Source organism: Gasterosteus aculeatus, chromosome 8 (assembly GCF_964276395.1).
Source record: "Gasterosteus aculeatus chromosome 8, fGasAcu3.hap1.1, whole genome shotgun sequence".
NCBI lineage: Eukaryota > Metazoa > Chordata > Actinopteri > Perciformes > Gasterosteidae > Gasterosteus > Gasterosteus aculeatus.
In genome coordinates, this window is record NC_135695.1 from 1,355,194 (window position 1) to 1,369,038 (window position 13,845).

General features: G+C 41.5%; 1 protein-coding gene across 2 annotated transcripts in view; it reads left to right on the forward strand.

Moving 5' to 3' along the window:
* nfic (nuclear factor I/C) overlaps window positions 1-10,970 on the forward strand; it is a 56,283-nt gene extending 45,313 nt beyond the window's left edge. For both annotated transcript variants that reach the window (XM_078107546.1, XM_078107545.1), the window contains exon 12: window positions 10,572-10,970. In XM_078107546.1, coding sequence (XP_077963672.1) covers window positions 10,572-10,615 — 44 coding nt within the window. In that variant the 3' untranslated portion in view covers window positions 10,616-10,970. The remainder of the gene's footprint in view (window positions 1-10,571) is intronic.
* The last annotated feature ends 2,875 nt before the right edge of the window (window positions 10,971-13,845 follow it).

The window sequence follows — 13,845 nt, forward strand, 5'->3', positions numbered from 1 at the left end:
AAATCCATATCTGGGTTCTAGGATGACATTATGATCTTCCCTCCAGATTCTGTATTTCAAGTTCCATACTTTGATCATATGACAAGGGTACCATCCCCATTAGAGCAGAGCTAGACTTAAGGTTAGAAATTACCTGGAAACATTTATGTGTTTGGTACAACTAGAAAAGCACGATGGCACCAAAAGATCCTGAACTGTTCCTGTAAGTGGGGGTGATGACGATCAGGTGGGGATTTTATCTCCAAGCTGTTCGTTCAGTAGTTCAACTGTTTTAAGTTAAGGAGATGGCTCTTAGTTGTTTGTGGACATTGACAACATTGCTGTGTGTGACACGCTGTTGAAAATGAACTGGATGACTTTTGCCTTTTCAAGGAGGAAGCCAATGTGTTGTGAATGAAACACTATTGGGGGTACAGTTTGGCTACCTTGTATCCTAAAATAGCACTTTAGAAAAAGCCTCAAGTCTGCTGGTTAAGTATTCCCTAATTGTTCAAATCCTGTTTTAATATTCAGTAATAAACACAGTGTTAGTATTTACTTCAGAAAAAGTTTTAAAAGTCCAAGACAGCTTCTTGACTACCCAGTTCTGGCCACGAGAACCGTCTCTTAGCTTGCATAACTTTACACATGTGAGGAATTGTGATAGATGACTTTGAGTTTATTATATAAATGCATGCACATAATATTCTTACTCAACTTAACTTTTAGGTCATTCAGTTTTCATTTTTAAAGTTACCATGTTGTTGGTAGCCTAATAGTTTTAACCACAAATTAATGAAACATAGGCTTATGTCTTAAAAAGGATGTATAGAATTTATTTAGATTTTCTTTAGGTGGTGACCCAGCTGCAGAGCAGGGGAGCATTTTTTATGGGTAAGATAGACGGTAGGCTGCTTGTAAAGTTTAGCCATGTGAGGGATGATGAATGATTGTATTAGAAAAGAGACACATGCATACCTCCACTACGGTGGCACAATCATGAAAATAATCCTCAAAACATTGATTGGACATTGGATTGGATTTAGGTCAATAAGTGATAGACCCCGATGTGGTGCCGATGACCTTTTTTATAATTCTATTGGGGCTTTGAATGTGAGCAGTACAATGGTATCAGACCTGATACCATTGTACTGCTCAATGGTATCAAAAAGGTCTTTGGTATAATTGGACTTGCAGTTCTCTGGCAAATTAAATGCAAATGACCACATGAAGACGCTATCTCTAAAGATGTACACTTGACATAAAAATTTGTCTCAGTTTTTCTATGAAAGTAAAGTCTTGAGAATTATATGAAAAGGGTGGTAAAGCCAAGGCTGTGAAATCGGTAACACCTGGTATGGAGGCCGTGAAACTCATGTCCATGCCACTTGAAAAAACTGGACAAACACATTTAATGAGGTGAACAGAATAATATGTCACGCAACATAAAAGATAAACATCGCCATGCATTTAAATCACCCCCAATTGCAAAGGTTATGTATATTATGAAGCTTATGGTGCAGTGGCTTTGTGGGTGATGGCCGAGATTACTGAAGACATTGTACTTTGAGAATCTCATCACTGCTTCATTTGGTCTAACTGAGGTTCCCCTTATACCCTAATTAAAGACAAATTAGGGTATGTAAATTATAACGCTGGACTTGAAGAGATGAGGTTTGAATGCGTCCTGACGTTAAGGAGAAGTTTGATTCTTCTTCAGCAGGTTATAAAGTTTGAATCCACTTTATTTTTATTCCTTAGTGAGTCAAGTGTTTCTATTCATGACAGCATCGTGCTGAATTAAAGAAAAATCCACCAAGTTGGGAGGTTGTGTGAGCTGCGCGGGATGTTTCTTCATTCCATGTTACAAGATGAACTGAAGAGACATATAATTATTATAAGGGAAGCACCAGCCACAAGCAAAATTGCACAAGACATACAGTAAGGCCATGCCTCTAAAGTATATCAAGCACACTCTTGACCAGGTGAAGTACCGTTGCAGCTCTCGGCGACTGTGGACACTGCTGGTGAGAAGATGCTCCACTTTGAATGTGACAATTACAGTTAACTCTTGTGAGAGGGAAAATTGGAGGAATTAACAATTATCGACTTTAGTGTGTTCAGGAGACCTCAATTCAAAAGTGTAGTGAGGTTAGAATGACTTTTCATCACAAAACTGAACTTGTTTAGAGAATAGTACACATCAGTTTAGGGCAAGTAATGAGCTCTCAGGTTCATAGGACATCACACCATCACTTTCTCTGCTCTACTTGAATTGACTAGCATGGAGACACCATGGACTGAGAATGACAGTGCCTATCATTTGACTTCTAGTTTCCTCTTACTTACTATGGAGTGCTTTGCAATATATGTTGGTCCTGTACACACTTCAGTCTTGGGTCTGGTGCTCATCACTAGCCCTGGCCTCAAGACTGTACTGTGCAGGTCCTGAGGTAACAAGCCATAGACAACCCAAAGAGTTGAAGGAAACAGACTAGGATTCATGTTTCTTACTTATGTTGGATCATGTTGACAGACCTAAACCCCTATATGCTTTAGCTCTTGTTCAGCACACAGATCTCATCGGGCCTTTTCACAAAACATATTTTGACAGTTGGAAAAGCTTTATTCTCTAGTATTGGACTTGTGCTCCAATATCAAATTGAAAGATCTTTTACTGGGAGCCGTTGTTAGTGTTAGGACAGTAGACCTGTAGAGACAGGTAGAACTATCTACATGAAAAGCTCATTGCACACATAATAGTAATTATATGATACATTGTTGCGTCATACTTTTTTGTTACTTGCATTTTAAGATAAATTCTGGGGACAGGGAGCCAGGAAATTGGAATGCAATTGCTATTGGCATTTATAATCTTCCTAAACTAATTCCTAAACATCTTGAGTGTTAAGTTGTGACTGCACAGAAATAAACTGCAGGGAAAGTGCTCCTCCTCTCAGGAACTCCTGATTGAGTCCAAGGTGAAACAATACCAGCATTGGCATTGCAGCTAATAATGATGCACATAAAGATGCAGTAATGTGTTTAGCCATTATGTACTATTTAGCTTTTGATCCAGCATTGTTTCAGCGTTTGAGTTCTTCTGCAACAATTTGTTAAGTAAATATCAGTAGGAACAAATCACTGCATACAGGGTCATTCTAATCTTCTTTACAACCTTGAACTATTTACTAGCTGTTGATTGACATTATTATACATTCATTCATTAGCCCTTCTTAATTTCACCCTGTCTATTTGGGGACTACTGACGATTACGAGTACCTTACAGTTTACTCTTACCACCACACTTTTATGGAGGAAATACCTGTATGTTCCATGCAGTTGTTCGTATCTCCAGTGTTAATAGCACATCCACTAGATGATGTTGTGTTTAACTCAGTTGAAGCTGCTAAGATGACGTGATTGTAGTTTTGCCCGGATGGCAGGTTCTACCTTTATGGGAATATAAACTCTAGGAATTCAAATTGTTGGCTGAGCTTCCTTCTACATTTGTCTTTTCTCCATAATACAAACTTAATTAGGGGTCGACGTGGCGCAGGGGTAGAGAGGGTGTGGTGGGAACCGCAAGGTTGGTGGTTCGAGCCCCGGCTGCTCCATGTCCCATTTCAAAGTGTCCCTGAGCAAGACGCCTAACCCCTAATTGCTCCCTGGGCAAAATGTTAAAAAAAAAGCCATGGGTTAAAAAAGCAATGTAAGTGGCTTTGGATAAAAGCGTCAGCCTGACCTGTAATTTAATGTAATGTAAATGCTGTTAGCAGAGACCAACCAGGTTTGTGTACAGCTCTTGTTAAGATGCATCATATCACAATGACAACTTCAACCCATGGAACTGTTTTGTTACGGTTGGCGTTGTAAGCCATTTGTAACAGAACTATAGGGGGTTCTTGTTTGGTTAGCTCAGCAACCACAGTCGATCGGATTTGAAGCTGAATGCTGTGTGGTGGAAAGGGGTGTCCAAACAATTACAAGGGATTGGGGCATGTTTTCACACAGGGCTCTTTTTTCTATAAACTACAAATGTCATTCAACAGAGTACCCTACTGCTATTGTTGCCTCGAAACCTTGTAACTCCAATATGTTTCTTTCTGATATTTCTTAACGGAGTTGTATTTTTTTAATTGCCCGTCAAAACCTTTTGTGTAGTTCTGACTTTAAAGACATATCTTAGTTACTGAAAGTGCTACAAATTTCCTGTTGGAGATGCCATGTTGATTCTTTTCTGTATGTGCCGGTACATTACTTTAGCATATGTACACTCAATGTGCTGGAGAGAAGCTTTTAAATCCAGTGTTACATTTCTCATAGCTTTTCTGATATTTTAGTAAAGGACTGCTTTGCTTGATTCCAGATTTATATGCCTTACATCAGAGAGAGCATAGGTATGAACAGATTTCATCAATTATTGCTTGCCACAGTCCACGAACACAGACCTTTCACATGAACTGCACATCTCAGTACTATAAAAGACCAACAATAAATATTTTGTAATCAATACCTCAAATCAATAGACAAGGGTGAGGAAAAGCCCTTCAGTTTATATAAATTTCTGAGTACCTCATAGTGTATTTTACCTTGGGCCATTTCTCAAAAACAACTTCCTTGTTTAACTGTACCACTTAACCTGCAACACACTTTTAATTGACACCGGATGGCCATCACATAATAATACATGACTTGGTATACCAATATGATAAAGTTTTAGATTGATAGAGATAGTATTAAAGCCTGGCCTGGACTGAGATGTTTGCTGTGGAAAAGACTGCTGCTCTGGCCTGGATGTAGTTTGTAGCAACTTTGACAAGAGCTTTAAGTACTTTGTCCTTTGAATGTTTTCAGGTGAAGCTAATGTCAGAAATCAACCTTTATTTGCATGATGTAAATGGTTCCTCCTCAACTGCATTTAGAAATGACCATCTAAACTAAAGTCACAAGGTAGTTCTCAAAGTCAAGGGTCTTTCCTTGATAGGTGTGGCCCTGTCAAGTCAGGTCCTACAAAGGTTTATAGCAAGATCAAATTTTTGCATTCAGAAAGCCACTTGGCACACTAAAGGATTTATTTTGGTTGCTATTGTTGCCGTCCTCATTATAGCACGCTGAAATGGTAACTCACTGTGTGACAAGAGTAGATCTAGCTTTTAACTTACGCCCTTTAGATTTAATATACAGCACTAGTCAACAGTTTGGACACCCCTTCTGATTCATTTGAATGAAAAGGTATGTCCAAACTTTTGTTTGGTACTGTGAGGGAAGATCCAGCATTGAATTGGGAATGTTATGCCTCAAATGTTTAGAAACCGATTTTGGTGGAGCTTCTGCAGGTATTTTAGAAGTGCGGAGGATACACACATGCTTGAAATGCCTCAGAGCAAAGAACTTGGTCCTTGACTTTGAGAAACACTCATGGAGTGACAACTGTCTGCTCAAGGTTGGACATTCTCTTCTAGTTTGATCGGCCCATTGTTTGAGTGACAGCTGTCAGAACCATTATCTGACCTAAGGTCATTATGCTGTGGGGGATCTTAATATCTTTGATAAGATATCATTGTAATCATATTGCAGTAACTGCTGATGAGTTCATTTCCGGAAATGAGTATATTTCCCTATGCAAAAGAATGTACCATGAATAAACCAGATATACCACAACTCTCACAACAACCTCTTGATTGTTCATATCAGCTTGTATGATGAATGGAGACTTACCTGCACCAAGAGGCTGCATTGATGTTACAGGAACGACATGAAATATGATCCAGCAAGGCCGGTTTGAGGCACAGGATATTGCATCATAACTATTTGGTTTGGTGTAGTCAGATCCTCAAAACACCACAGCTGTCTTTTCCTAGCTCGTTATGCTTTCTCTTCCACATCTTTTTTAACCCTGTGACTTTTCCAGAGCCAAGGAAGGAAAGGTAATGAAAGGATATACAGTGCAGTATTCACAGCGCTTCACTTTTTCCATATTTTGTTATGTTACAGCCTTATTCCAAAATGGATTAAATTCATTATTTTCCTCAACATTCTACACACAACAACCCATAATGACAAAGTGAAAACTGTTTTGCAAATCTGTTAAAAATAAAGAACGAAAACATAACGTGTACATAAGTATTCAGAGCCTTTGCTCAATACTTTGTTGAAGCACCTTTGGCAGCAATTACAGCCTCAAGTCTTCTTAGGTATGATTCCACAAGCGTGGCACACCTATTTCTGGGCAGTTTCTCCCATTCTTCTTTGCAGAACCTCTCAAGTTCCATCAGGTTGGATGGGGAGCGTCGGTGCACAGCCATTTTCAGATCTCTCCAGAGATGTTCAATGGGGTTCAAGTCAGGGCTCTGGCTGGGCCACTCAAGGACATTCACAGAGTTGTGTCGAAGATTTGCAAAAATTTGCAAAAAACTGTTTTCACTTTGTCATTATGGGTTGTTGTGTGAATGTTGAGGAAAATAATTAATTTAATCCATTTTGGAATAAGGCTGTAACATAACAAAATGTGGAAAAAGTGAAGCGCTGTGAATACTTTCCGGATGCACTGTATGTTGGTTTCATCAGTGATTGTCTATCCCGCCCTGCGACCTGTGTTTAATTACCTAAACCTCCCTAGTGTATTTAATCTCCATGTTACTGTATCTCTGTGCCAGTTTGTCTTCGCCCTCAGTGTCAGTGTCATTGCAGCAATATCTCTCTTGTTAAGTTCCTGGGCCCTGGCCACTCATACGTGGTTCAACTAAGTTGATCAAATGTCCCATTATTCAGCTAAAATTAACGGGATGATCGATGTCAAGCTATCTCGGTTCCTCAAAGGCTGATCCGCGCTCAAACCGTCTCGTTTGTTTGAACTAGATCAGCCATCATGATAATCGCATGTACCATGAATAAACCAGATATACCACAACTCAGCCAACAAACCTCTTGTTTGTTCATGTGCACGTCCTACGTTAGAAGGCGGAAGAGTCGATCACCGAAACCAGGATTTTTTTTACATCGTAACGGCAAATAAACTCAAAGGCGGAGTGTCTTTTTTTCTCTGCTGACGAGCAGGAGATATAAGGAGTTAAAATGTGTATTTGAATCATTTCTGTCGTATGAATTTAACGTAGGCCTATTATTCATCTTTTACGTTGTTCATTTTGTACATCCATCGGCGTCTCTCCATCCCCGGGGGAGGGATCCTCCTCTGTCTCTCTAGCAGAGGTCTTCAACAGGTCCGCGAAGGTACTGCAGGGGGGTCGCGAAATTTTTGGTTGATAAGACAAGTTGTTTTTTTTCAACCCATACCCACCATACCAAACTCCATAGAATAGGGGATCCCTGCGCCATCTCGCCATCAGTTTGGAGGGCCGTGGCCTGAAAAACGTTGAAGACCCCTGCTCTAAAGGTTTCTTCCCTTTTTTCTCCCCATCGAATGCTTTTTCCTTTTTGGGGGAGTTTTTCCTGTGCCGATGTAAGGGTTTCGGAACAGGGGATGTCACATGACTGTAAAGCCCTTTGATTTTGTGCTATAGAAAATAAAATGAATGGAATCAAATAATCATGGCAAAAACTGACACTGCCCCCCTGCGAGGACTACAAGCTAGAACCTCAGAAAACTACGTCTGCAGAAGGATCGGGCATTTAGGAGTGGGGACAAAGACCTGTATACAGAGTCAAAATCCAAGTTTAGCAAGGCGGTGGGAGATGCTAAACTGCACCTTCCCCTCCCCCACCAGCAACGACCCTCTCTATTCTGGCTCTTTAAAAGACAAAACCCCCGTAAGGCAGCCGGCCCGGACTGCGTCACTCCCCGCACCCTGAAGCATTGTGCTGACCGGTGTTCACTGAAATCTTAAACACCTCCTTGAAGACATGCCACGTACCAGCCTTCTTCAAGGCCTCCACCATCATCATCACAGGACTCAATGAGTACTGGCCCGTCGCCCTGACCTCTGTAGTCATGAAGTCTTTTGAACGGCTAGTCCTGTCCCACCTGAAGACCCTCACTGACCCCCTCCTGGACCGCCTGCAGTTCGCCTACAGAGCCAACAGGTCTGTGGACGATGCTGTCAACATGGCCCTCCACTACATCCTCCAGCATCTGGACGCCCCAGGAACCTACGCCAGGATCCTGTTTGTGGACTTCAGCTCTGCCTTCAACACGATAATCCCGTCTCTGCTGCAGGACAAACTCTCAGCTGCACGTGCCCGACTCCACCTGCAAGTGGATCACAGACTTCCTGTCTGACAGGAAGCAACACGTGAAGCTGGGGAAACATGTCTCAGCCTCCGGGACCATCAGTACCGGTTCCCCCCAAAGCTGCGTTCTTTCCCCTCTGCTCTTCTCCCTGTACACCAACAGCTGCACCTCCAGTCACCAGTCCGTCAAGCTCCTGAAGTTTGCGGATGACACCACCTTCATTGGACTGATCTCTGGTGGGGATGAGTCCGCCTACAGGTGGGAGTCTGACCATCTGGTGTCGTGGTGCAGCCAGAACAACCTGGAGCTCAACGCTCTAAAGACAGTGGAGATGGTTGTGGATTTCAGGAGGAACAGAGCCCCACCCTCCCCCATCACCCTGTGTGACTCCCCCGTCACTATTGTGGATTCCTTCCGTTTCCTGGGCTCCAGCATCACCTAGGACCTCAAGTGGGAGCTGAACATCAGCTCCATCACCAAGAAGGCTCAACAGAGGTTGTTCTTCCTGAGACAGCTGAAGAAATTCAACCTGTGATGATGACGATGATGGTGCACTTCTACATGGCCATCAAGGAGTCCATCCTCTGCTCCTCCATCACCGTCTGGTATGCTGCAGCCACAGCCAAGGACAAGGGCAGGCTTCAGCGTGTCATCCGCTCTGCAGAGAGGGTGATCGGCTGCAATCTGCCGTCCCTGCAGGACTTGTTCGCTTCTAGGACCCTGAAGCGAGCTAAAAAGATCGTAGCCGACTCCTTTCACCCCAGACAAAACCTGTTTGTGCCCCTTCCATCTGGCAGGAGGCTGAGGTCCATCAGGGCTAAGACCTCCCACCACACAAAAAGTTTCTTCCCGTCGGCAGTCGGGCTCATCAACAGAGCCCGGTCCCCCACTGACTGACTCTGACATTCCACCGGTCACTTTCTTTCTCACTGCACATGTCACTTTCACTTGTCACTTTTCACTCGTCACTTCCTGTTCGCTGGTGCACTTTATTTTTTAATTTTTAACTTTAACTTTTATTTTAAACTAACCCATAGCCTTATAGTACTAACCCATAGCATTATATAATTTTTTTATCCTTGTGCACTGTTGTCTTGTTGTCCATTGTCGTACTGTCTGCTGTTACACACCAACCGCCAAGTCAAATTCCTTGTATGTCTGACATATGGTGTAACCCCCCCCCCCCCCCCCCCCGATCATGTCTCAGCCTCATATATACAGAATATAGGGGAATATTCAAATATATTCCAGGTTCGATGAGGAGACTGGAGAGTATTCAATTTAAGTTCAAGTTCAAGTTGAATTTTATTTATATAGCACGTTTAAAAAAAAACTCGGTTCACCGAAGTGCTTAACAAGCTCTTAAAAAGCAGCGAGACAATAAAACACAGACAGAGCACAATGTACGATACAAAATATCTGACAGTAGAGAAAGAATAAAGTCAAAATATCAAAGCTCAACTTCAATTAAAAGAGAATTGGAAACAGGAAATGTTCACCCCGAATTACGCTTAACACAACAGGTTTATTTCTAACACAATTAGACAATCATTTCTGCAGCAAATGCACGATTATGGAAGTAAATCTGTGTCATCGGATTTTGAAAGAAAAAAGTGATTGAATTTATAGCACTGAATATTTCTGCATTGAAATTATGTATCTGAATGTTTTTCAACGTTAAAATATTCAACTGCAAAAAATTCAACCGCAAATAATTCAACCGCAAAAAATTCAACCGCAAAAAATTCAATGCAAAAAAATGCAATGCAAAAATTCAATGCAAAAATTCAATGCAAAAAAATTCAATGCAAAAATTCAATGCAAAAAAATTCGAACCGCAACATCCGGGAACCCAAGGAAGAGCAATCGATTCTAGATTCAAGATCGGGAGCGTGCGTCAAGCAAAAGGAGTGAGCGCCCTAATACAACTTCGGCTTGTCGACTATGATGACCGGATTTCAGCCATGTCCATTAATAATGGGGCTTCGTTGAGTGTTTTAACTTTAACTTCATACCATCAGTGTGGTTTGTGTCTGTACGATTCAGTACCTGTAATGTAATACTGCTCTCCGGGAGAGTCAGATACAGGGAGAGAGGGAGGGGACATTCCCCTTATATATAACATATGGGGCGCAGCAGCGCCTCCTACAGTTACATGCATCCATACACTCAGGTGGTGTAAGTGGCCACCTTGATAAGAGCCGTTCAAATTCTGTAATGCTAAGGAAAGGAGCTTCAATGCTTCCTTACTTAGCTCCTTCAACATAGCAACCACTGGACCATCCTTTACGAAAGGAGAGTGTCACACCGCAGTGAGATCAAGTTGGGGTTTTCTCGTCTCCGTGCTTTGTCTTGTCATTTCCTGTCTTATTTTGAAAGATTAACCCCTCTCTCGTTTCAGGTCACTTGCCCCTCATGTGTCACCAGTCAAATCGTCTCCCCTGATTCCTGATTGTGTCCACCTGCTTCCCATTACCCTCATGTGTCTTATAGTCTGCGTCTCCCTTTCCCTGGTGCCGGAGTGTACAGACCATTCACCTACCTGAGCCCGTCGCCTTAGACTCGGTGTTCCTCGTCCTGCCTGCCTGGTCTGGTCTTGCATCGCCCCGTTACCATTATAGAAAATTCTAGTTTCAGTTTATGGATTCAGTTCATCGAGCCTGTTTGTAGTTTTTGTGTTTTCCTCCTAATTGAGCGATTTTGAGTTTTTTTATCTATTCGAGCCAAATAAAGACGGCCTATTCTGTTCATCATTCTGCATTTATGTTGCTGCCTTGTTAATAAAGCAATACTTGGAACCTGGTTGTCTTATGGCGTCTACATTACTCAGCACTGTAACAACATGTAGATGAAGGCATCTAAGATGCGTCTTTGTAGTCCATCTATGGAGAAATTGCCGCTTCAGACATACGTCAATAACATGTGTCTCCCAGCCATCATAATTACGTAGCCTAGTGAAAGTGGATGCCAGATCCCCTAAACACATGGTTGTCGTTTCTTAACTCCTGTTGAATTCTCCTAACCATCTTTCCTTAACCCTGTGACGTTTTCCACAGATGTCAAGGAATAGATGTTAGTAAGACACACAAATCTGACCGTTTGTTGACCATATTTAAGTATTTCACAATCTTCTTAACATAACTGATTGTCCTATGAAGACTGAAGCTGATTTTGAAAAGACTATGTTCGTATAACGATGGAAGTTGAGCAGCGTTGCAGTCTTTGTGGTGATACTCACAAAAATAACCAACACTTGACATGAAAGATATATAAACCAGGATACGCCGATAAGTGAGCACCTGTTCACATCAACAATGGAAGCCAACATAGGCCTGTTGATCTGAAATTACTGTATGCTGTCATGCCTTCCATTTTTGCTTTGTTTGTGTCATTTATTATATTTAGATAATATTCTTATGATTTTTATTTTATTTTCAAAATATCTTTTTAAAATAAACTGCGTTATGAAAGTTAGATTACCTAATAGGCCAACTTGTCAAAACATTAAGCGTTATGCACGAGCACGGCACACACACGTGGTCAATGACGTACCGTGTACTACTCTCTCACGCACCTTTTATGTTTAATACGTAATGTAGATGATTACCGGCATGACACATGTACGAAAGTTGTGCCTTTGAATGTACGTCTTAAAGAATACACGATCAAAGTGCGCATGTGCAACATGGGTTTTCCGCTTGTTGTCCGCAATGAATGTACAGTAAAAGCACTGCTTATTCTACCACTTCTTTCAATTTGATTATCCGTGACTGCTACATGTGTCATTGTAATGTCTAAACAATTGGAATAACACACATATTGCATCTATAAATGACACGAATAAACAGCCAAAATACAAGTACAAGTTTATTAAATGTATGATTGAATTTTGCCTTCCCTGCCTACCCAGACTGAACGTCACTGGCATTGATGTACTAACTGGTTTTATGATTCCTTGTATATAACTGCATAAAGAGACCATACAAGCTAGAGAAAATCAGAAGAAAAAAAATCAGCTGTAAGTGCTGACACTTTTTAAGCAGATTGACAGTAGTGTTTTATATGGTACAACTTGATGCATCACTGTTAAACCTCTACCATCCTAGCTCTCACAATTTCTGCCTACACTATTTTTTGTGCTGCTTTTCACCACGACAAACATACTGTAGATGAAATTTAGTCTCTTCCGGATAATGTGTCTCACCGGGAAACTAAATACAATTACCGCAATACAATGTCATCTTCACAATTCTGATCTCTGAATATCTACACAATGGTACAAAATGAAAAGTGCGAGATTTAAGATGGGAATACATCCGAAACCAAGAGAAGTTTATGTTAGAGTGGAGACAAAGAATACTTGATGTCGAATAATGTAGCCAGCGTTAGTTCAGACAGGCCAGGGAGTGAAGCTCAGCTCACAAATCTGCTTCCACGGCACCTCAAGTCAGCCCCAAAACCTGATGGATCTGTTGAGTCCTTTTCATGCAAGGTGCAACAACTTAACATGATTTTACCAAGAGAGACCTCATCAAACCAGTAAGTAACAGTTAGCAATGGCGGCTAACATAGATACACAACTTGCTGAACCTAACAACATGCAAAATGACTCTACAAGAGTATCTGTAGTGACATCGTAGCGAAAAGCGGAGTTGGTTGTCAAATTCATTATATCTCACGGGCAGTGCTGTAGTGGTAAAATTAGAGGTGGGTAAACTGAATTTTGTGATCATACAGACCTCGACGCGATGCGAAGCAACACAACACAAATTGTTGCGACTCTGTAAGGCTTTCCTGGCTATATTCCATTATGTTATCAGTAAAAGTCATATACAATCAATGACAATGAATAAATGTGTTAGTAGTTTGTAGTTTATTAAATTTAAGAAAACAGTAAAGAAAAGTATGTCAGCACAACACAACAACACAGTTGCAGATTAAGAACTATCTACATAGAGTCTCCTTTTTACAGTAGTGCCCAGAGGGCCTCCTTGTCCTCCACGTCAGGTCCTGCCTTGCACAGAGGAGCCATGAACCCCAGAACACGTTCATGGCTCCTCTGTGCTTCTCTCTCTATTCGACCTAGTGTTTCTCCTCTCCCTGTGCTCTCTGCATCATTGCCTGTCCTATCACTGCCTGAAAAAATACAACATAACAACATAAGAACACTCATGTACTACAGCTATGTCATCATAAATAGCCTATACAGCATGTTTTTTTCACATTGAGAACTGACTTGTTTTCTAATCTACGCGTCACCAGGCGTTTTGCTTCTTCTTCTTCTTCTTCTTGTCCTTTTACCGTCTCGACCGGTCCGCAAAATATTGTCTTACATGACAATACCGGTCCGTGAGGTAAAAAAGGTAGGGGACCACTGGGCTGATCCACAACGTGTGTTTACACACCTCCTGGATCCTGATTGGTGTCGCTGCTGCAGCCGCAAGGCACTGATTGGATGGTCACAGACCGTAATACAGCACAGATGAAAATGATTCAGACTACGGCGTTTATATGTTCAACAATAGGAAACGTAGTCTTAGCTGTTTTAAAATTACACCAAGTTTATTTCGGATTATTCCACCGGAAGAATACAAGGCGCAGGGAACTTTGAGGTGCGTAAACGCCACTTAGAGGTGCGTAAATGCTATTTATAGGTGCGTAAACGCTATTTCCAA